Below are 24,921 nucleotides of genomic sequence, written 5' to 3'. Positions count from 1 at the left end.
TCATAAAAAATCCTACAATGTGATTTTCTGGATTTTTTTTCCTCATTTTGTCTGTCATAGTTGACGTGTACCTATGATGAAAATTACAGGCCTCTCTCATCTTTTTAAGTGGGAGAACTTGCACAATTGGTGGCTGACTAAATACTTTTTCCCCCCACTGTAGATCAAGTTTAATTGGGTTGGGGGATTTGGGGCGGGAGAGAGGAAGCGAGACGGTGGGTGGTGGTTGGAAGAGCGCGCTTGTTTGAAATGGAAAAGGGTTGTGGTAGCTATTGATAAAGAAGAAACATCAGCTGCTTTACAAGTGGGATACACTGTTAAGCTCTACATCCCGAGGGGTTCGTGCTGATTGTACGGAGATTGTGACAGCCGGTTAAATGGCGTCCCTTCAGAAAGCAAGAACAAGATGTATGTCAGGAGAAGTGCAGTATTGTCATAAGGAGACGTATACTTGGAATACGTAGGAGGAATGGAGGGGAAAAGAGCAGCAGAGGAGGTCTAAGAGAGAGAAGGAGGAAGAGGGTGATCTTGGGTCAGTTCAAAATGGCGGAAGAAAAGGAGATGGTTTGTTAAAGAAGAATGGTAGAAAGTGTAAGCAGAGTGAGCTGAAGACAGGAGGAGAAATGGAAGTTAATGAGGGCTTAGTATCAGAGGTGGTAGGTGTGGTGAAGTTCTCAGAACCCAAGGCTTGCACCTAGGGTCAGGATAAAGATGAGTCTTTGACAGTAGGAGTGAAGTTTGTGGAAAAAGTGGACCCTTGCCTTTTGGCTGATCCATTTGTGGTTTCAGGGTGGGTGAAAACAGAGTTGGGTGCTGTGGAATCGGTGAGGGTAACCAGAAGTGGTCTTGTGATAATTGTTTGTGTTTCTGCTGGTCAGAGGGAGCAGGCGCTCCCGTTAAACGGGGGCAAGAGATGTGAATTGTTTTGCCCTCAAGAAAAGGGCGCCGAGAAGCCATTGAAAGGAGTGATTACTGGGGTAGCGGTAAATGTGAAAGTTGACCAACTGAAGGGGAAGATTCCCGGTGTTTGTGATGCTCGTCGTTTGGTGCGACGCAGACATGGTGGCGTGAGTGGTGAAACAGAAGAGTCGTTGTCTGTTCTTTTGAGCTTTGATGTTGAGTCTTTGCCCGACAAAGTGATGTTAGTTATCCTGTACGAGCTTTTGTGCTGAGTGTAGTGTTAAATGGTAGGGTATTTTTTTATTTTATTTTTTTAAGCAAAGTATAAGGGAGTTATACTCTAGTGTAGTAGGTGGCAGTAAGGCTAAATTTGTTGGCTGCCAACTGTCGTTAAACCTAACCGAAGAAGAAGAATTGGGGTTGGGAGGGTGTGGTAGAAGATAGTAGTGATTTATTTGGTTTTTAATTTGCATGGCAGTTCAGAAATGGGCAGATAATGATTTATCGTACATTCCAGCACAGTAGGTGGCGGCATGCACTTTACACGTTTGTTTTCAGACCGCCATCATATCATAGAAGAAGAAGTTCATTTCCTCCACATTCTTGCTGGTTTGTGCATCATGATGGCTGCCGCCTTGAGAGGGAGTCTTGTAACATTGGCCAAGGTGAGTCGGTAGATGATGTTTACAGCCATCAAATTGTGGACAAAGTGTTTCGTGTAACGTAAAACTTTTCGCCGTTGGTATTGGTGACTACCATTGTTTTGTTAGAAACTCCTTGATATGTATTCCTCTAACGTTAGTTACCAATGTTAACGTTAATGCGATAGGATAATGTCGATAGCTGGCTAGCTCCTAAGACTGGTAGTTAGCTGGCTGTACTATCTGTCAAAGCTATGATACGGCTAACTAAGATAACTAGCCAGGTTGAAATTGAATGGTTGTCACATTCCATTGAATGTTGTCACGAACGTTAACCAGCAATCTAACGACGTATCAATGAACACATGCTAACGGATTGATGTCCCATGGTTATCAGCTTCAGACCACAGCATCAGTTATGCTGGGCATATACACTACACGACTTCTAACATTCGATTAACTTGGACGTGCTCACATTTCCCGATTTCCCTGTCCAAAATCTTTCATTCCGTCCATCCTCAAACCCAGGACGTGGGTGCTCACATTACACGACGATTACTCCCTAGTTAATCTTGCCCTGCGTTTCTCAGTTGTCATAGAAAAGAAATGCCGATACGCAAACAGTGAAATGCTTTTATTAGTGTGCGCATTATTATGTGCAGAAACATTTAAAAAAAGAGACTGAGGCGCAGAATATGGACTTAATTTCATATTATCATTATTATTTCATATATTTTTGGTGGAGTTCGTTTTGCATGGCCCATGCCCTGGGTGAGTGGAGGTTACACGTATGGACCAATGGAATGGTCTAAAATGAGTAAACTCCTCTCATTCGTGGCACCGGCCATGTGAAATGAACTCGCCCATTGAAAAGGCAGCGGCGTGCTCTCCTATGGAGGACTAAAAGTGCCACAATTAAATAAATAAATACACCATTAAATAATTACTTAAATGTGTCATTAATTAATTAAAATTAGAATTAAATACATAAATGTGTTATTAAATGTGTCATTAATTAATTCAAATACCGATTCATTTTATGTAAAATACATATATAATTATTTCACTATTTACATTTACATTTCATGATCCTGCATTGCAGTGATTCATGAATTACTTAAAACTGTCAAACTGACCCATCAAAGTCAGTGGGCGGGGCTAACGCGAATCTAGTCTGATCCATTGCTTTGGTCTGAAGTAGAGTAGGCCAACCTGGATAGAGACAATGGAGGATCTCCGTGAACTTTCCAGGGAGTTGGTTAGAGACATTTTAAACTTAGCAGAGGATGTAGAAGCAGGACCTGCTGACCCAGAGCATGTAGCTAGTAAAGCAGAGGAACTTATTGAAGTTGTTGGAGTCATTTCCGCACTTTCCGACGAAGATATCGACCACAGAGTGATTGCAAATCTAGAAGAAGTTGTCCACCGCTTCTCTGGTACCAGGGCACTTCAGGCCCAACACACACAGGGACCGGGGCGTTTGGCGTTTGACATACCGAGTGCAGTTCTGGAGCATCAACTTCTTTGTGGAGTTCCCGCAGTTCAAATTGCAGCGATGTTCGGTGTGTCAAAGAGGACCATCAGGAGGCGCATGCAACAATACAGTTTAAGGTATTTACACTAAATTCATGAGTTTTCTGTTTATGAATTGCTGCTCTCATACACTCGGAAAGAATATGACGTTTAAGGTAACATTACTTGATGTTGTGTTTTTTCTTGTTTGTACAGAAAGACAGATCTCTATTCAGCTGTGAATGATGAGGAGTTAGACCGTATTGTAAGTGAAATTCACAGAAGTCATCCAAACACCGGCTACAAGCTAATGCGTGGTCACCTGAATGCAAGAGGTGTGCATGTTCCAAGTGAGTAGATAATAATATGGGCATTATTTAAATGTATTTTTAATTTGGAGCTCTGCCCCTTTGAAAGGTGAAGGAAGCCCGCTTATGGAAAGACATCGCCTCTGAGATGTAGAATGTGTAGAAGAAATGTGAAGAGAAACACACATTTCAGGACGGCTGACTTGTATCATCAGGATAGACATGTCCTGTGATTTTTAGCCTCCTGTTTAATAGAGGTGGAACAATATCTGACAGTAATATTCTCAGCTGTCCGGATGTGCCCCTGCTGTAAAGGGTATAATATAATCATAGAAAAGCAAAATATCATAGGAGGCAAAAATCTCAGGTCATCTCTGTTCGAGCATGTGGTATCTATCTATCTATCTATCTATCTATCTATCTATCTATCTATCTATCTATCTATCTATCTATCTATCTATCTATCTATCTATCTATCTATCTATCTATCTATCTATCTATCTATCTATCTATCTATCTATCTATCTATCTATCTATCTATCTATCTATCTATCTATATGTGTGTGTATATGTGTATATATATGTATATGTGTATATATATGTATATATATGTGTGTATGTATATATATATAAATATATATATATATATATATATATAAATATATGTATATATATATAAATATATGTATATGTATGTATGTATATGTATGTATATATATATAAATATATATATGTATGTATGTATGTATGTATGTATGTATGTATATATGTATGTGTGTATATATATATATATATGTATATATATGTATGTATATATATATATATATATATGTATATATATATGTATATATAATTTTTATATATGTGTATATATATGTATGTATGTGTGTATGTGTGTATGTATGTGTGTATGTATGTATATGTACAATATCTGACAGTAAAGTACATTTTTGAAGCTGTGGTGGTTCTGTAATAGTTGACTGTTTTACACACATTATTTATTTTATTATGACACCACTATATCCTCAAAATAAGTAGCCAGTGAGTGTGTGGTTATTCATTTTAAATTCCTCCCCTCAGTCTCAAGACTGCAAGAGTCTTTACGCAGAGTCAATGCAGAGGGAGTCTACATGAGACGTCTGAGGCTGCGTGTATTAAGGCGACGGCAGTATTTTGTTCCTGGCCCAAACTCTTTGTGGCATATAGATGGCCACCATAAGCTTATCAGGTCAGTGATATTAGCAGATAAACAATGCATCTTTCTATATGTTTCATTACAATTGTTATACAATAAAGTTATATTTTTTTCATGTGTTTGCAACAGGTGGAGATTTGTTGTCCACGGTGGGGTGGATGGATTCAGTCGTTTAGTGGTCTACCTGACTGTGGCCGGCAATAATAGAGCTCATACGGTCTTACAGAGCTTTATCGCCGCTGTTGAGCAGTATGGGCTGCCATCAAGGGTACGGTCTGACAAAGGGGGGAGAATGCAGATGTAGCAGAATTCATGATCAGAAGCAGAGGTACCGACAGAATTCACACATCACAGGCAGAAGTGTCCACAATCAGCGGTAAAGAAATATGTTTGGCAACTAGGCTCACACAACTAACATACTAGTTGAATGTACTTTAGCATATGTCATAAATTAACAATTTCTCAATTTTATCCTAAACACAGAATAGAGAGGATGTGGAGAGATGTTTATGAACATGCCCTGGACCTCTTCTATCAGATCTTTACTTCATTGGAAGATCAGGAGACACTGAATCCAGACAATGAAGTCCATCTTTTCGCTCTGCACCGGATTTTCCTTCCACTGGTTCAGCAAAGCCTCGACTCTTTTCGAGATGCTTGGAACTTCCACGGTCTTAGAACTGAAAGGAATCAGTCACCACAGCAACTCTGGAGAAGTTACAGAGAGCAAGGCCCTGAGGAGGATCCTACTGAGGTTAACAATGAACTTTAAACACTTTCTTAAAATTGTTTCCCCAAAGGAATTATGGGAGAAAAAAATGGTGCTAAATGTGATACTTTAAATGAAACATTTACTATAGATTATTGTCTCTTTAAAATCTCCCGAGCTTTTAAAGATCAACCTGTGAGCTGTAGTTTCTACAGTGCATACTATGCAAAGCTGTATTATTTTAAAAAACTGAATAAGTAACATTTCATTTCTCACTGCCTTGGTGACCAAAAATAACAATCTTGTGTAAGGACATGTCAAACTAGTTTTAAGTACAAGACTGATTATGCTTGTCATCCATTCAGGTTCCTGAAGAATATGGGATCGATTGGAACGGACCTCACTGCCTTCATCGAGGCACTGTGTCAGTCCCCGAGGTTCAGCTGGCCCGTGAGCTCTCAGATGAAGAGGTTGCAATTTTGCCAGCTCCAGGAGTTTCTGTTACTGATGCACTTAGACTATATGTAGAGACTGTGGAAGTGTTATCAAGAATCTTAGACTGATGTCCAACCCATGTTTTTATTTGTTGTGTTAGAACAAGCAAGGAAAAACTGAAAGTTTACTTTCCTTTTAAAAGAAAGGAAAAAAGCTGTTTCTTTGAAGCTTCCTGTCTCATTATGGTCCACAGAATGACTAACATGAATGCTGTACTGTTAGCACTGAAGGTGCAGAACAGTTTGATTTTAGTAAATGGAAGAAAAAAAGTCAACTACTGCACAGTGTGTTAATGTTTTCAAAGACACTGAACTTGTGTCAATTCATCTGAACTGTGTATGCATTGACATTAGGGCTGGGCAATATGGAGAAAATCAAATATCACATTTTTGACCTAACACCTTGATGTCGATATTGCAACGATATTGTAAGGTTGACAATTGGTGCATTCACAAAATATCTTCCACATTTAGATTTCGGATAAATAACTATCATATTGTGGATATAATGACTAAGTGGTAAAAGGCAAATAATAGAACAGTCTGGTAAGTTCAGAAAATGACATCACTTTACTGTAATGCAGCCTTTGAAACCAGGAAAAGACTAAACTTACCATGTAACGATATTACACTTCTTCAAAATCTAATGGTGCTTTTCCATTACATGGTACCTACTCGCCTCGCCTCGCCTTTTTGGTTTTCCATTACGAAAAAAGTACCTGGTACCTGCTAACATATACTTTTTTTAGCACCTGCTCAGTCGAGGTTCCAAGCGAGCTGAGGCGAGCCGAGAAGGTAACTTTTAGACATTTTGTCCTGCACCTCACACGCGTCTCAACATTGGGGCTAGCAGGACCGAGTCTTCTCTTGATTTTTTAGCCGTTGCAATGAAAGTTCTGTTTAACCGTGTAACTAAACCAACGTAGAGGTGAATAGCGCCACCCAGTGTATTGGAATGTGTTCAGTAGCTCTGCATCAATCCATTATCCGGAATTGATTTGTCTTGGCTTGATGCAGAGGGTAACCAATCAGGCGTTAGGTTCCGCCTACCAACTTTTGATGGGTCAGTTTGACAGTTTTAAGTAATTCAGGAAGCACTCCAACGCAGGACCATGAAATGTAAATGTAAATAGTGAAATTATTATATATGTATTTTACATAAAATGAATCGGTATTTGAATTAATTAATGACACATTTAATAACACATTTATGTATTTAATTCTAATTTTAATTAATTAATGACACATTTAAGTAATTATTTAATGGTGTATTTATTTATTTAATTGTGGCACTTTTAGTCCTCCATACTCTCCACTTCTCCACCAATTTGTTTTACATCACCTCGGTCCACACCGTGCATGTTGTCGCTGTCCTCTAAGCTGGCAATGAAAAAAATTTTTTTGGGGGGGGGGGGTGGATCAGCTTAATATTGCAGATAGATTGTATCTTCTATCAATGTAATTGTCTGCATCACTTCCAAGCCCCCATGTTTTTTTATATATATACTCCCCTTTATTACTTTTCAACCCCGCCATCCTTTCCCTACTTGGAGTAAATTAGTGAACAACAATGCCCAGGCCTCTACTTCCGGTCTATACTTACTATCTACACCTTATGGACACAGTTAATTTTACAATAATTCTATTATGTATATATATATATATTTTTTTTGCTCCTGAACTACTTCTACTCTCAACCTCTCCGATCATTTTCATGATGTCCATCCGGTTTGCTTCTATATGCCATATCTTTCTAACTGCTTGTTCAGTGTACTTCCAGTCTTTGCCTGCCCTTGAACGGTCTAAGTATTTAGAAAAGTTGATTATTGTTAGCTCGCCTAAAGCACCAGTCAAAAGTTTGGACACGCCTACTCATTCAAGGGTTTTTCTTAATTTTAACAATTTTCTACATTGTAGAACAATAGTGAAGACATCAAAACTATGAAATAACACATGGAATAATGTAGTAACCAAAAAAGCGTTAAACAAATCAAAATATATTTTATATTTGAGATTCTTCAAATAGCTATCCTTGACGACAGCTTTGCACACTCTTGGCATTCTCTCAACCAGTTTCACCTGGAATGCTTTTCCAACAGTCTTGAAGGAGTTCCCACATATGCTGCGCACTTGTTGGCTGCTTTTCCTTCACTCTGCCGTTCGACTCATCCCAAACCATCTCAATTGGGTTGAGGTCGGGGGATTATGGGAGGCCAGGTCATCTGATGCAGCACTCCATCACTCTCCTTCTTGGTAAAATAACCCTTACACAGCCTGGAGGTGTGTTGGGTCATTGTCCTGTTGAAAAACAAAGGCCACTAAGCCCAGACCAGATGGGATGGCGTATCGCTGCAGAATGCTGTGGTAGCCATGCTGGTTGTGTGCCTTGAATTCTAAATAAATCACAGTGTCACCAGCAAAGAACCCCCACACCATAACACCACCACCTCCATGCTTTACAGTGGGAAATACACATGCGGAGATCATCCGTTCACCCACACCGCGTCTCACAAAGACACGGTGGTTGTAACGAAAAATCTCAAATTTGAACTCCAGACCAAAGGACACATTTCCACCTGTCTAATGTCCATTGCTCGTGTTTCTTGCTCGTGTTTCTTGGCCCAAGCAGGTCTCTTCTTATTGGTGTCCTTTAGTAGTGGTTTCTTTGCAGCAATTCAACCATGAAGGCCTGATTCACACAGTCTCCTCTGAACAGTTGATGTTGAGATGTGTCTGTGACTTGAACTCTGTGAAGCATTTATTTGGGCTGCAATTTCTGAAGCTGGTAACTCTAATGAACCTATCCTCTGTAGCAGAGGTAACTCTGGGTCTTCCATTACTGTGACGGTCATCATGAGTGCCAGTTTCATCATAGTGCTTGATTGTTTTTGCGACTGCACTTGAAACTTTCAAAGTTCTTAAAATGTTGACTGACCTTCATGTCTTAAAGTAATGATGGACTTTCGTTTCTCTTTGCTTATTTGAGCTGTTCTTGCCATAATATGGACTTGGTCTTTTACCAAATAGTGATATCTTCTGTATACCTCCCCTACCTTGTCACAACACAACTGATTGTCTCAAACGCATTAAGAAGGAAAGAAATTCCACAAATTAACTTTTAAGAAGGCACACCTGTTAATTGAAATGCATTCCAGCTGACTACCTCATGTAGCTGGTTGAGAGAATGCCAAGAGTGTGCAAAGCTGTTATCAAGGCAAAGGGTGGATATTTGAAGAATCTCAAATATTACATATTTTGATTTGTTTAACACTTTCTTTTGGTTACTACATGATTCCATATGTGTTATTTCATAGTTTTGATGTCTTCACTATTATTCTTCAATGTAAAAAATAAAGAAAAACCCTTGAATGAGTAGGTGTGTCCAAACATTTGACTGGTAGTGTATATGACCTTTCAACTTGCCAGAGACCAGCTGGGGAGACAACCCTACCAAATGTCCCAAAGTAGCCTATGGCGATATCTACACCTACTTGGTGGAATCTCCAGTTTTGCATAAATATCCAAATGCAGAAGAACATTATAGCTGTTCTTTGGACGGATACAGCTCACTAGTCCTTACTACAAGCTAACTAGCAAACTTTATGCAATACACATACTGTAGCTAGTTAGATACAAACAAGTGTTAGCGACTTACCGGTGATGAAGTGCTTCGAACACACAAATGTATGGAGTAATCGGAGCCCACAGCTTTCCATCATCGAGACATAATAGCCTGAAACCATGAGGTTTGTTAAACATGGTCCTTGGCTGTTGATTAAACTTAATTTGGTGGTCTATTTCTCCTGCTGTTGTTCAAACAAAACTGTACGCAAAAGCTTTTCGTCATTTTAAAAGCAGGGTTAACTAGCTAGTTAAGAAAGTCCTTTGGAATCGTCTCTTTGGCTGATAATCGTGATGTACATTCCATGCGAAAGTATCTGTTCATGCTAACATTTTAACATTCAGAATGAAAGTGTTTTTAGGTATGATGTAGTTTGTTGATTAAGACGACATGAAAGTATGTTGAAAATGACTGACCAAGCATATCCCAAATATTTATAGAAGGCTTAAAAAAAAAAAAAGAATACAGCCACTGGCAGATGAGACACATTAGCTATAACGAGGACCAGACCATCTGATTATGCTTACTTTCTACAGTATACCTAATTCACTATTGTGTCCTGGTCTAGGGCCTTACTGGCACTGGTCCGCAGTGGCAGCAGCTGGCTGCCCGGTCCCTCAGTATGACCGCCAGTCTGGGTGGGCCTGAGGCACCTCCGGCTCGCGCCGACGCCACATTCAAGGTCACCATGGTGCCCGGGGACGGAGTAGGACCTGAACTGATGACTGCCGTCAAGGAGGTGTTCAAGGTATGTACATTATGGTGGCTCCACTTTCTCAATGCTGACCTGGAGTGACAATGTGACTGAGTGTGGATGTCTGGTCCCTATGTTGACATATAGCTAACTAACTCATCGCCTCCGGGTATCCTATTACTTAGGCATCAACCCCAATACATACATTATGTGGCCCATGTGGGAATTGAATTCACTATTGCCGGCACTATGCGCCAAGCATGCTCTGAGCTCAATCCAATACTTTGTGTTCATTGATAACTGAATATGCAAGACTCATTCATAAAGTTTATAGTCCATTCATTCGCTAACTCCTTTATTCATTCATCCATCCATCCCCGACATGTCCGTCCTGTTTCTCGTCCCCTTGTCTTATCTCCTTGGTTCTACCCTTAACCCTGCCTTTCTCTTTCCTTCCCTCCATCCCCCTCCAGGCGGGTGACGTCCCAGTGGAGTTTGAGGAGTTCCACCTAAGTGAGGTGCAGCACATGGACAGCGACGAGAAGCTGGAACAGGTGTTGGCCTCCATGAAGACCAACAGGGTGGCCATGAAAGGTAACTAACTTCCTTGTCTCCAAAAGCGATCTGTTGAAGTCGATAAATGACAAACTAGGCAGACTAGAATTAGTCAGTAAGGATGTAAAGGAGTTGAAGGCGAGCCTTGAAATGAGTGACGAAAAAGCTGCGATAATGGAGAAAGATACAAAAAAGCTAAACGGGACAGTCACTAAGATAGAAACGGATGTTAATTAACTTAAAAAGGAGAACAACTTTCTGAGAGAAGTCTTACTAGACAAAGACTAGATCTATGAGAGAATCTAGTATTTACGGGTATCCAAGAAAAAGGAGAGGATCCCGAGAAAATAGTGAAGGACTTCTTTCTTACAGCTCTTCAAATCCCACTCGATGCTGTCGATAAAATCCAACTCGAACGTGTACACCGTTTCGGACAATCGTTGCCAAATTTGCTTTCTTTAAGGATAAAGTCATGTTTAAAATCTTAGGTAAAAACTTGCTGGCACCAAAATAGGCATGAATGATCAGTTCCCGAGGGAGATTGGGTACAGAACTTTGCACCGTTCTGCAATCTTTAGATGAAAAGGGAAGCATACTATAAAACACATTTATAGTATTTTGTAAATGGATAAGACGGCATTAGAAGAAAGGATAACTAGCAAAATAATACATCTTCATATAACTAATTAGAACACAAAAGTACTCAATCAACATAGTGGAGATAAAAACAAAGCAAACAGAAGACCGAATGTGGATGTATTGGTGGTGTGCGTTTTTATGCTTGGAAAAGTGTGGCGTTAAATGAGTGAGAAGAAAAGAAATGGTTGCATATCCCAGAACCAATGTGTGTCTGTGAGCAGGGGTTGTGAGAGAGCTTTCAATTTTATGCAGATGAGGGATATACATTTTAAAATAAAGTATACATCTAATTTATTGTCCTATCATGATGGAACGGTCCCCAACCCTATACCCTAGACACCCACCTGAGCGACCCATACACCAAAGCGAAGTCCCCATCTGTTTTATGGCCCTGCTGTAAGCTGCCTATATGCAGCCAAAACAGAAAGATAAATGCAGTCAGAGACCTACTTGAGCAGCACCGCCCCCTCAAGATTCTGAGCCTGCCTGGCAGGGTTGGTCCTACAAAGCCAGTGCCCCCTGATGGGAGAGCATAATATACAAGGAAATTCTCAAAGCCGCTAATGAGAACCTTGACGACCTTGTACCTAGCTGGTGGGGATTCGGGTGGGGTACCCCCACCCAGGTAGTGGCAGTGCTGGCAACACGGACAATCAGAGAGGGGGCATATTATTGTGGCACAAAATAATCAAAGGTCTGACTGCACAGTGATGCTTGGGAAAATGGTTACAACGGGGGACCAGAGTGTGTGTATGTTTCAGGGGAAGGGGGTGGATCTGATCTCCATCACCTAGGACTTGACATAGGTTAATCAAATCTCAATTTTTGCTCGATCTTGCATGATTTCTCAAACAGCTGTAATTCGTAAATCAGGTCCTTTCTTGAGTTGGGCTCTGGGATGTAACAACCGTTGAGCATCTGAGCTTATGGTTGATTGTGGAGGAAAGGGGTTGAGTGTGTAAGAGTGTGTGTGTATGTATCCCAGATCTGTTTCAAGGGGGTAAGGATGTTAGGGAGAATATAGGATGAACCACAATTGTTTGCTAAAATAATAATTGTTTGACAAAAATGTAATGCAATGACAATCCTGGTTATAGGTAACAATCCTTTGCATGAACTGCTGACATTTATAATGCATTTTAATTGATAATGATTGAAATTGAAGATATGCAAGATATTTGAATAGATAAATATTTTGAATAGCTATATATAAAGCAAATTGAGGTGAGAGCATTGGAAAGGCTTTTGGCGGATGACCTGCTTCTGTTTTGTGGGTGGCACTGTGTGCTGTTTTCAAAGGATGGGTCCTGGCCTCTCGGGGGGCTTAGGGATCCGGGAGGACGGGGGTGGTATGCCGATCACTGGGATGACAACCCAATTTAGGATGGAGAGGGGCTTTAGCGGGGGGAATAGTGGAGAACAATTGGAGGGTTACTTAGTAGCAATGCAAATATCATGGTACAGCTATATGGACACTCAATCACTATGTTACTTTTTAATGGTACATTTACAAACAAATAGATTATTATGATAAATAGATTTGAAACTTGTATCTCATTATGGTAAGTGGTGAAATAAGTATAGCCAGTTATAATTGTAATGGCTTAGCAGATAATAAGAAAATAATAACAATATTTACCTGGCTCAAAGAGAAGGAATATAATATCTGTTTACAGGAAACTCATTCAACAATTCTAGATGAAGTTGTGTGGAAAAAGAACTGGGGGGATGAAATATACTTCTCCCATTGGCAAAGGAACTCAAAAGGGTGATGATATTAAGTCATTTTGATCCAAATGTGCAAATTGTCCAAACAGATCCGCAAGGTAGATGGATGATTTTAAATATGTTATTGGACCATAAACAGATATGGCTAATTTAACCTTTACGGACCAAATAATTATGATCCACGCTTCTTTGAAAATATATATAATAAATGATCAACCCTGCAAGCAATACAAGACTATATTATTATGGTGGGAGACTATAATACTGTTTTAAATAGCTCAATGGACCGTAAAGGAAATCACACTACAAACTATCACCCTCATGCTCTTAAAGAAATCATGAATGTCATGGATACATTAGAACTAGTGGATATATGGAGGCTTAAATATCCTGACCTAGTGAGATATACAAGGCGGAGACTCAATCAAGCTAGTCAACTTGACTTCTTTCTTACAGTTGAAGTCGAATGTTTACATACACCTTAGCCAAATACATTTAAACTCAGTTTTTCACAATTCCTGACATTTAATCCTAGTAAAAATTCCCTGTCTTAGGTCAGTTAGGATCACCACTTTTATTTTAAGAATGTGAAATGTCAGAATAATAGTAGAGTGGTTTATTTCGGCTTTTATTTATTTCATCACATTCCCAGTGGGTCAGAAGTTTACATACACTCAATTAGTATTTGGTAGCATTGCCTTTAAATTGTTTAACTTGGGTCAAACGTTTCGGGTAGCCTTCCACAAGCTTCCCACAATAAGTTGGGTGGAACCGAGTCAGGTTTTTAGGCCTCCTTGCTCGCATACGTGTTTTTAGTTCTGCCCACACATTTTCTATAGGATTGAGGTCAGGGCTTTGTGTTGGCCACTCCAATACCTTTACTTTGTTGTCCTTAAGCCATTTTGCCACAACTTTGGAAGCATGCTTGGGGTCATTGTCCATTTGGAAGACCCATTTGCGACCAAGCTTTAACTTCCTGACTGATGTCTTGAGATGTTGCTTCAATATATCCACATAATTTTTCTTCCTCATGATGCCATCTATTTTGTGAAGTGCACCAGAACCTCCTGCAGCAAAGCACCCCCACAGCATGATGCTGCCACACCCGTGCTTCACGGTTGGGATGGTGTTCTTCGGCTTGCAAGCCTTCCCCTTTTTCCTCCAAACATAACGATGGTCATTATTGCCAAACTGTTCTATTTTTGTTTCATCAGACCAGAGGACATTTCTCCAAAAAGTACGATCTTTGTCCCCATGTGCAGTTGCAAACCGTAGTCTGGCTTTTTTATGGCGGTTTTGGAGCAGTGGCTTCTTCCTTGCTGAGCGGACTTTCAGGTTATGTTGATATAGGACTCGTTTTACTGTGGATATAGATACTTTTGTACCTGTTTCCTCCAGCATCTTCACAGGGTCCTTTGCCGTTGTTCTGAAGTTGATTTGCACTTTTTGCACCAAAGTACGTTCATCTCTAGGAGACAGAATGCGTCTCCTTCCTGAGTGGTATGACGGCTGCGTGGTCCTATGGTGTTTATACTTGCGTACTATTGTTTGTACAGATGAACGTGGTACCTTCAGGCGTTTGGAAATTGCTCCCAAGGATGAACCAGACTTGTGGAGGTCTACACATTTTTTTCTGAGGTCTTGGCTGATTTCTTTTGATTTTCCCATGATGTCATGCAAAGAGGCACTGAGTTTGAAGGTAGGCCTTGAAATACATCCACAGGTACACCTCCAATTGACTCAAATTATGTCAATTAGCCTATCAGAAGCTTCTAAAGCCATGACATCATTTTCTGGAATTTTCCAAGCTGTTTAAAGGCACAGTCAATTTAGTGTATGTAAACTTCTGACCCACTGGAATTGTGATACAGTGAATTATAAGTGAAATAATCTGTCTGTAAACAATTGTTGGAACAATTACTTGTGTCATGCACAAAGTAATGTCCTAACCTACTTGCCAAAACTATAGTTTGTAGAAATGTGTGTAGTGTGGTTGTAAAACGAGTTTTAATGACTCCAACCTAATGTAAACTTCCGACTTCAACTGTATGTCATTCTCGTTGGCACCAAAAGTTTAAAAAGTGTTGATAGGGGACAGAATGCGGTTGGACCATCATCTAATTGGCATATACATTACTCTTACTGAATTTCCACGTGGGCGAGGATAATGGAAATTACATCATGATGATAACTTGTTTTTAACTAGGACAGAGGAATTTATAACTGAATTTTCCCACATAACATAGGTACAGCAAATCCCCTTTTTGTATGGGACACTTTTAAATGTGCATTTAGAGGCCATGCAATTCAGTACTCATCTCGAAATCAAAAGCAATTTAGGTCAAAAGAGTCCGTACTAACAAAGGAAATAGAAGGTCTAACAGAACAGATAGATATCAATAAAAACTGTAACGTAGGAGTGAAACGAGGTTGTCCACTATCGGCATATCTATTTATTATGACCATCGAAATGTTAGCTATTAAAATCAGATCCAACAATAATATCAAGGGATTAGAAATCCAGGGCTTAAACAAAGGTGTCATTGTACGCTGATGATTCATGTTTTCTTTTAAATTCATAAATTGAATCCCTCCACAGCCTCAGAGGATCTAGATACATGTTCTAACCTCTCTGGATTACAACCAAATTAAGACAAATGTACTATATTACGTATTGGATCATTAAAAAATACAATTTTTACATTACCGTGTAGTTTACCAATAAAATGGTCTGATTTTTTTATGTGGATATACTCAGAATATATATCCCAAAATAAATAATAATAATATTTATTTATTTGCAAAAAAAAACATATGGGGGTTTGGAAGTGATGCAGACAATTACATTGATGGAAGTTACAATCTATCTGCAATATTAAAGCTGATCTACCCCTTAAAAATATAAATTCCTTGTCTCCTCTGCGGGGGATTTGCTTCCGCTTGTCCGCTTTTATCACATCAGTGTGTTCTGACCGAGTTTTCTTTTCTCTGTGTGCAGGAAAGATTAACACCCCCATGGAGTTCAAAGGGGAGCTGGCTGGCTTTGAGATGAAAATTAGGTAAGGCCATATTAGATCTAGCACCAGCATGAATCCAACAAAATCAATTCATTTTGTAAGGTTATGAGAACTCGTAGTGTCTGGCTGGCTGTTCTCATTAGTGAACCTCTTCCTCCTGTGTCTGCTCAGGCGTAGGCTGGACCTGTTTGCAAATGTGGTCCACGTGAACAGCCTGCCCGGCTATAGCACCCGCCACAACAACCTGGACCTGGTCATCATCCGGGAGCAGACTGAAGGAGAGTACAGCTCTCTGGAGCACGAGGTACATCACCACACACTGCCATTTAACCAACCAACGGGTGTGTTCGTTTCAGCTTGCCTAGGGTGTTAGGTGGGTGGAGTTAGCCCATTTTTTTAAGACAATTTAATTGGTCCTAAAGATAAATCTTACCATGTTTTTGATTAGTTTGTTGTATGGCTAATACACATTGAAATCATCTATCACAACCAGTGTTGGTGTAACGCGTCTCAAAAGTAATGCGTTACAGTAATTACTTTTATGAGTAACGGCGTAATATAATGCGTTACTTTTCAAATTTGAGTTATTATATTAGTTAATTTTTCAAATAACGCACACACTACTTTTTTCCATTAAAACTGTAAAGTTTAATAAAATTCCACATGAATTCACAATGCTGCTGGCGGCACCGGTTTGGGTCTCAAAGTGCGTCCCTTTCAGACGGTTAAGCATTGCACCTGTACTACCATTGCTGTACCTCAATTCCACCTCGCAAAGTTTGCATTTCCTTCTCATTTAACTTTTAAAAGTACCATTTAACTTTCTCTACCATTTTTCCAACTGTTAACGATGATGACATGGTGGTGGAGAGTAGATTCCAAAATAATTGGTTCCTTGACTCCTTGCACTTTGACTCCCCGTATCGACTCCCATTTCTGAGTGTTAAGATTCGATTCCGCAAAGAATCGACTCCTAAGATTCAGTATTTTTGGAACGGAGGAGACTGATTAGTTGACGTACTTCCGAGAATAACAAAACACTCACATCTTTCATAGCGAGCTGGAGAGGGGAGGGGCACAGGCAGGTCGGCCACCAGGCAGCCAGTCAGAACCGTGCACTAGACCTATCTATCGGCAATCCAAAGCTGTGTCTCAATGGAATGCTGTACCTAGGCAATTTTTGGGCTCACAACTTCAGTAAAGCAGGGCCTATCATCAATGGATATGCTAGGATATTGAGATGAGTGAGATGCAACACTTCGCTCTCACACAGTATCTGTGCACGGGTTTGCGTCACGCTGTTCACAGTGTGGTAGCCAGGGCACCAAAACAGAAAATTAAAAAATCGGTTAGGGATTTATCTTAACATTTAAGGATCCCAATTTAATTTAAGCGTTCACACCCCTAAAAGCCAATTAATGCCTGATCTGAAAATGTGGGTGGAGGCTTCATATGGAGGGTTTGACACAATTGCAGAGCCTCCGGAGGCATGTTGAGGCTAAATCAAGCTCCCGTCCGCATCGCCGTGTGCCTGTGTACACTGGGCAGAACATGACCACAGAAGCACTCCAACATCATGGTCAAACCATGGTCAGATGGAAGTGTGTCCTGGTCTGAACTCTGTGCTCTCTGTCTCTCAGAGTGTGCCTGGGGTGATTGAATGTCTGAAGATCATCACTAGAGAGAAGTCTCGGCGCATCGCCAAGTTTGCCTTCGACTACGCCACCAAGAAGGGTCGCAGCAAGGTCACGGCGGTCCACAAGGCCAACATCATGTGAGTCTCTCTGCCAAAAAAGTAACCTATTTTTAAATGCTTCTACACATCTATCCAACTACAGACAACTTAACTGTTTATGCAGGGCTCGACGTTAACACTTGCCCTCTTGTCCGGGACAAGTTAAAAGAAAAACTTGTGGGGCAAGCAGAATATAGATTGAAGTTGTTTGAATGGACAAGTAACACAATCACACATCACTATCAAACAATTACTCTGATCAGAATTGGATTAGTTTCCTCTGGATGCGATGTGTTGCACACTGTTCTCCCAATCTCTGCAAAGCGCATCATGAGTAGAATTCTTGAATTGCATTGAGGTATTAGGGTTTTTTAATCACCTGTGGTCGAGAGATGCGCTTTTGAGATCAGAGCCGGGTTGTTGATATTACTTGCTAGTTAGTGAGTTATTTGCCCAGTTGTAGCTACTTTTTGGTCAGCAAACAGGGTTTGTACAGTCGTGTACCGTTGCTCCAGTAGAGAGACATTGCAGCAGCAGGTAGGCTAGCCTATAAAATAAATAATGATAGAGAACAGACTAACTAGACCATATAGTCTAGTTTGGCTAGTTATCTTGGTAGTGAACTAGGGCGGCAGGTAGCCTAGTGGTTAGCGCGTTGGGCCAGTAGCCGAAAGGTCACTGGTTCGAATACCCGAGCAGACAAGGTGAATAATCTGTCGACGTGCCCTTGAGCAAGGCATTTAACCCTAATTTGCTCCAGGGGCACCCTACTACTATAGCTGACCCTATAAAACTATGCATTTCACTGCACCTATCCGGTGTATGTAACAATAAAAAAAAATTAAACATCTATTTAGCTATTAGCATGTATAAATGTCCTGTATCGGCCCTGTCCCTGTTTCGTTGCCCGCTCTCACTCCCTCTCCCCACTTTGAAGGGAGAGATGAATTGAAGTGCAAGCATACAACAGTTGAGCAAGATTCCATCAAATAATTGCAACAAAAACCATTTTTTTTAGCTACTGTTAGAGAGGAGTCTCCGCTAGTCTTGAGTAAAAAAAAAAGTATGAGTATGTCATTATGATGCGCAGGCAGAACGGAGCGGAGCACGCCACTTGCGGTGAATACATCAAGTAGCCTATTAGGCCTACCGATGGAAAGTTTTTTTGGGACATTGAATTTACTCTTAGATCAATTACATTGCTATCTAGCAGCAATATATTTACGGTTAGCAATCTAGCTAATGTGTTTTGAATTCCCACTTCCTCAGGTGGTGAATTATGTAGCATATAGCCTAGGCCAATATGCACCCAAAAAAAAGATGCAGGCAAATTAAGAAATCTGCTCATTCTGTATCCTATTTTGACATGTTGCACATCAAAATATTCAACATGCATTCCCTGAACATGGCTAACATGGCTAACATCTTTCATGTCTTACTTGGCACTGGAAAAAGTCAGCCTAGAGCCCTGCCGCTAATGGAAAGCAACTGTGCATAAAAAAAATATTTATTGAGCAAAATGGGTCATTAGTGTGATTTTAGTTTTTGTCCTGATTCTCTGTATGGTGATAATAATGATCATAATAAATGTTATTTTGTAAAGTAGTTCCTTGCATCATACAACACAATTTTCAGCCACCTTTTTGGCCTATGGTGTTAGACCTTTTATGTGTGTGTGTGTGTGTTGCGAAGTGACTGGAGCTTTCAGACATAAAAAATCAGTCCTACTTGCCTGAATGACAAAAACAATGTCAAGCCCTGCTAAGGGTGGTGGACGTAGTTGGTCCCGAATCAACACGTAGAATCAGAAACACAAACGCACACACAGTGTTTCTCAAATGGGAGGCGTAGCTGTTTTAAAAAATATAACATTTCAATGGCCTTATGTACGTTACAGCCCAAGCAACTTGGGGACCATTGCACTGACATTCTACATCTGATTTGGTCTCCTTCTGCCTTTCTACAGGAAGCTTGCAGATGGCCTGTTCCTACAGTGCTGTGCCGAGGTGGCAGAACTGTATCCCAAGATCAAATACGAGAACATCATCATAGACAACTGTTGCATGCAGGTATGCCTCGCTCTCTCGCGCTCTTGCTCTCTCACAAATATGCACCCTCTCTCTCACGCTGCTTCTCTCTCTCTGTAGCTGGTCCAGAACCCATACCAGTTTGACGTGCTGGTGATGCCCAACCTCTATGGCAACATCATTGACAACCTGGCCGCTGGGCTGGTCGGTGGGGCAGGAGTGGTGCCAGGAGAGAGCTACAGCGCCGAGTACGCCGTGTTTGAGACCGTGAGTGTCTTGTCTGCCTGAGATCCATCTTAACCAGTCAGCTGCAATCATACACTTGTTACATTAGACCTTTAACCATCAGTATAGTGCCACAATAAGCGTGTGGAAAATAGCCTGAAAATAAACATTTCCTCTCCTTCTCAGGGAGCGCGGCACCCCTTTGCCCAGGCTGTAGGCAGGAACATTGCCAACCCCACGGCCATGTTGCTCAGCGCTGCCAACATGCTCCATCACCTCAAGTGAGTGGGCACTGCTTCCAATGAGATGTGTATGTGCGCGCACACTAATCTCAACTGACTGTGTTTTGTGTTACAGTCTGGAATACCACTCCAACATGGTGTCAGATGCTGTCAGGAAGGTCATCAAACAGGGCAAGGTAAGAGTGTGTGTGTTTTTAACTATTGTATCAACATCCTGTTAAATCTTATTGGTTTGTGTGCATGTACGTGTGTGTGTGTGTGTGTGTGTGTTGGGGAGTGAGTGTTTGTCTAAACACATACAGTGTATGACTAATTCTAAAGTTGAAGGGTTAAGAACAGTGTTTTTGCAACATAACGTATTTGTCCATGCATTTTGTGGGTCAATTCTAAAAAGACCTTTATGGATGAAAAGTGTAAAAACAAATACTCTGATCCAAAAAATCAATTCATGACCCATTGCATTTAGCTATGAAAATACACCTAACAATCAATAACCCATATCCATGTGTGTGAGAGAGCCTTTTGATTATGCATGTCGACGTGGGTGGCATCTTATACACCCCTCTGTGTGTGTCCTGCTAAACATTGTCCTTGTTCTCAGCTGGCATAGTGAGGTGAAGGAACACAGCTCTGTAACCATAGAAACTGACTGGTAACAAAGACCTAACTTTAGTGTGCATCACAGCCCTTATTAGCACTAATAGCAGCAGCACTAACCCTAACTAATACCATGGTTCTTAAGCAGGCACATGGTCAACACACCATTGTGCGAAGGTATGACTCTGTCATGTCAGCCATGACACCGAAAGTTTCTGGGAATAATTTCTATTCACTGATTGAGGACAGGTTATCTGAATGTGTGAAGTATGGTGTTTGTCAATCCACTAGTGTCTGAAATACCCTCCCCCTTTCCATCTCCTTTGCTCGTCCTCTTCCCCTGCACCCTGTCCCTGCGTGTGTGTGTCCCAGGTGCGGACGCGAGACCTGGGCGGTTACAGCACAACCGGGGACTTTGTGCAAGCCGTTGTGGGGAACCTCCGCCACCGACCCATGTACTAAAGAAGTCCCGATCCCCTGAACACCCCACCCTGCCCTTTACCGTAAACTGGACGGACAACCAAATAAAATCTGGATATATTGAACCCCATATCGCCATATCCCCTAATAACTTTGCCCCACTAACTATTTTGCTCACTTTCCCACTAAACTAACACTCCTTACGTCACTCTTGGCAGCTCTCTTCTCCTCCACTTTCTTTTCATATTCCTCTTTCCTCGTAAAGCGCTCAGTGTATCCTCTTTTATGTTTTTCTGTTCTCTCTTGCTCAAATTCAAATATGCTTGATTGGCCAAAGCAAATAATTATCTGCTTTATCGTCATTTTTTGGTTTTTACCAAATCGTCCATTTATGCTGTGGCCTTCTATTTTCTCCCAGTCTTTTCCTTGCTGAGTCTTTCTCCAACTCTGAGCACCCCATGCTTGGTGCCGTTTCCTGCTTCTCTCTTTTCCTCCATGTCAGCCTGTTCTTTTGTACTACCTCTGCTGTTGGCTGCACACTTCTATGAGCTGGTCTAGAATCTTCTCTACTACCTCCCTGTAGTCAACTCTCTATTTGTCGGCTACTTCTCTAGTCAACTACAGTCTCTCTTTCCCTCCACTCGCCAACTCTTCCTCCTCTCTCTAAGCTGTTTCCTTGTCTCTGCTGTGGACAAGCTTATGATTTTATATTAAATTGATCTCCACTAGTCCATCTTCACAGTCCATACTGGTTGGGCCGTGTGTTATTCAGCAGTATTGGTGAAGCTGGTTTCGTGCCACGAGGACAATACACCAATGCCAACGCGTGTGAAATCTCTACCCCAGCACTGTATCAATGGATATCTGGCCTGCCATTTCACAGTCCTGAGTCATGCCAGGCATATACAGTACGTCGTTCATAACCCTTTGACTCTATGTGCAGCATTTCCTTGGCTTGGACTAAGGCTACCATGGTAGCATATGCGTACACTACCGTAGCTGTAGACTTCTGGTCATTGCGCTAACGCTAGTTAGCATTGGCTCTTGAAACGACCTCTAAATTCCTTCATTCTGCACGCAGAGGCAAAAATGGTATCCACGAGTTCATCTGACTCTGGGTAAGTAGAAAAACAGCTTAATTGCCAGAATCTCGCAGTATCCTTTTAACTGGCCTTTTTCAATCACAACCTTAATTACGTGCACAGTCAAGTCAAGACTGTTTTAGTTGCTGTAAAAACACCACTGGTTTCCACTGAGTCATCATAAACATGGAAGTTTCTCACAAACACATATCACCACCACTGTCTTAAAGGATGCAGGATGTAGAGGTCACTCCTGAGAAGGGAGAACACTTTCAGCATTTACAATCAATGTTTTGATATTGTTGCGTTAGCAGGGATGCTAACAAGTTACCAAACGGTGAAATTGGCTATCTGTAGCTAGCTTCATTTAACCTTTTATTGATCCATTGTCGCTCAGCTGCATACTCTAGTCATCATCATTAGTTACTAAAATAATGTCTTAATACTCTGTCCACTGTGTATGCTGTAAAACGCACAAAATGTTTATCATAGAGGTCAATATCTTGGTAGCTTTTTGCTGGAGTTGTGACCTTGGAGTTCCAACGTGTTTGGCTATTCAGTCAAGCTAAGCTCTTTCATCATTTCAATTTGCAAACAAACAAGCAACTGTAACCCGAGCCTACGACCAGCCTTGCCCGAGTTCGCTCTGGAAACCAATTGATCATGTCAGACCATTTACTTTTCTGGTTTTGTACTCTGTGCCAAATGTCCATTCAATTATATATTGGTTATGGCGATGATGATCTCAGTGGTAGCATTTCTACTAGAGACTTAGACTGGCATGTGTCAGTCAGTCATTGGGACTTCAAATGTATTGGCTTTTGTCATCGAGTGGTACGGTATTATAAATGCTTCAAAGTGCGGTTCTTGGTACATGTTTTTATTTATAATGGTTATGGCTACAGGACTGTGGTTATAATATTGGATCTTTGAAACAACACTCAATAACACTCCTTCCCTGTTCACTAACTGTTATAATGGCTGATGGACCTTTTGTTGTATTAAAATATATTATCATGGTCAAATACTGAAGAATAAAATATGGGAAAAAGTGTGTGTTTTGACCTGTGTTCTCTCAAAAGGGGTAGACTGCATTAAACAAAATTAAAGGCATGATTAAACACACATTGTTTCATTTTTCAGGGGTAGGATGAGTGGTGCAGCATCTGTTGAAAGACCAATGTAGACTACGCTAACCATAAATGTAGATTACTGAATCATCCATTATTTAGTATGTTTGGTCATAACTATTTTATGAGTAAATACATATGACCATGGATTTGAGTTGCTTCAAAATAAGCTAATATTCCCCTACCCTTTTAATGTGTGCCTGAGTTTAGTGGTGAAAAAGGCTCTCTTACACACTAGTCATGTTTGTATATATTTGTGAGGACCATTTCTTTCCTGAATGGGCCAGGTTTCTGAAAAGCAGCTTAAGGCGAAGTTCATCGTTAGAACCATAGGATCCTATTGTTCTAAGATGAAGTTAGCCTTCAGCTGCTTTTTGGGAAACAGAGCCCAGGTGTGTGTGTGTGACACACTGCTCTTTTATTTGTGGCAGGTGCGCACAGGAGACCTGGGGGGCTATGCCACAAGCGACGAGTTCACCAGAGCTGTCATCGCCAACCTAGCCGTCTGAGCTAGCCTCTCAAACACACACTTTTCTTTATTTACCTCCCTTCAAACTAGTCTCTCCTACATTGACCACTCAAACAGCCGCGCAACAGATGAAATCCTCCTGACCCATGCTCAACAACAGCTAACACCCACAGACTCAAACCCAGAGGAGTATACATAAAATATGTAAAATACGCACAATGAAATTGAGGACCTGCTACATAAATGAGAAGCCAATATGGGGACGACACATTCAGTCTTGTAAACAATACCAAAATAAATGTTTTCCCATTCAACAGTACAGTTATATAGAACATGTAAGTCACATTCCACATTCAGTACCAGAGTGTTGTTCTTCAATGACTGGAACTTGTTTAGATATTCATACAAGATACATCTACTATATCAGTATATTATTTTATTTATTCACTACAAGTGTTATATGCATTATTGATTTGTTCATGCATAAATAAACATTACTATATCTGATACTTTGCTGTGTGGAAAATTGATGTTAACATCAAATGTGTTGTAATTGAATATATTGACTGATAATAGTGCAGACAAATGTAATTGTTTTTTATTCATTTAGGTGTTGCATAAATATTGAATTGCAACAGCGTGATGCTGTGTTTGAAACTGTTTTGAACTTCCAGTAAAATTAATATAAATCTTGCAAACATTTAGTAATCTGGAAGTTCCAGAAATTGACACCTTTTACAGAAACAAAGCTGATTGGGACAGTGCTGTTTTACATCTTCAAAGTTGTGTCAGAGAAACATTTACACCCTAGTACAGGGGTACTCAACTCTTACCCTATGAGGTCTGGAGCCTGCTGGTCTTCTGTTCTACCAGATAATTAATTGCACACACCTGGTGTCACAGGGTTAAATCAGTCCCTGACTAGAGGGGAACAATGAAAAAAATGTAGTGGAACTGGCTTTGAGGTCCAGAGTTGAGTT

The 24,921-nt window shown here is 40.7% G+C and overlaps 1 protein-coding gene across 2 annotated transcripts; it reads left to right on the top strand.

The window, feature by feature from the left end:
• The first annotated feature begins 1,459 nt into the window (after positions 1–1,459).
• Positions 1,460–24,448, top strand: LOC121575513 (isocitrate dehydrogenase [NAD] subunit beta, mitochondrial). Of its 2 annotated transcripts, none has more exons than XM_041888666.1 (11): positions 1,460–1,565; positions 9,950–10,129; positions 10,549–10,669; positions 15,996–16,056; positions 16,186–16,318; positions 17,655–17,788; positions 19,716–19,818; positions 19,897–20,043; positions 20,188–20,282; positions 20,359–20,419; positions 23,904–24,448. In XM_041888666.1, the coding sequence occupies exons 1-11, from the start codon at positions 1,521–1,523 to the stop codon at positions 23,979–23,981; spliced, it is 1,158 nt and encodes a 385-aa protein (XP_041744600.1). In that variant the 5' UTR covers positions 1,460–1,520; the 3' UTR covers positions 23,982–24,448. The 2 variants fall into 2 exon arrangements, with proteins under 2 accessions (XP_041744600.1, XP_041744599.1); XM_041888665.1 differs by lacking the exon at positions 23,904–24,448 and adding an exon at positions 21,213–23,467.
• The last annotated feature ends 473 nt before the right edge of the window (positions 24,449–24,921 follow it).

Source organism: Coregonus clupeaformis, chromosome 10 (assembly GCF_020615455.1).
Source record: "Coregonus clupeaformis isolate EN_2021a chromosome 10, ASM2061545v1, whole genome shotgun sequence".
Taxonomy (NCBI): Eukaryota; Metazoa; Chordata; class Actinopteri; order Salmoniformes; family Salmonidae; genus Coregonus; species Coregonus clupeaformis.
The sequence above is the reverse complement of the archived record's forward strand: the minus strand, read 5'-3'. Positions and strand labels throughout refer to the sequence as shown.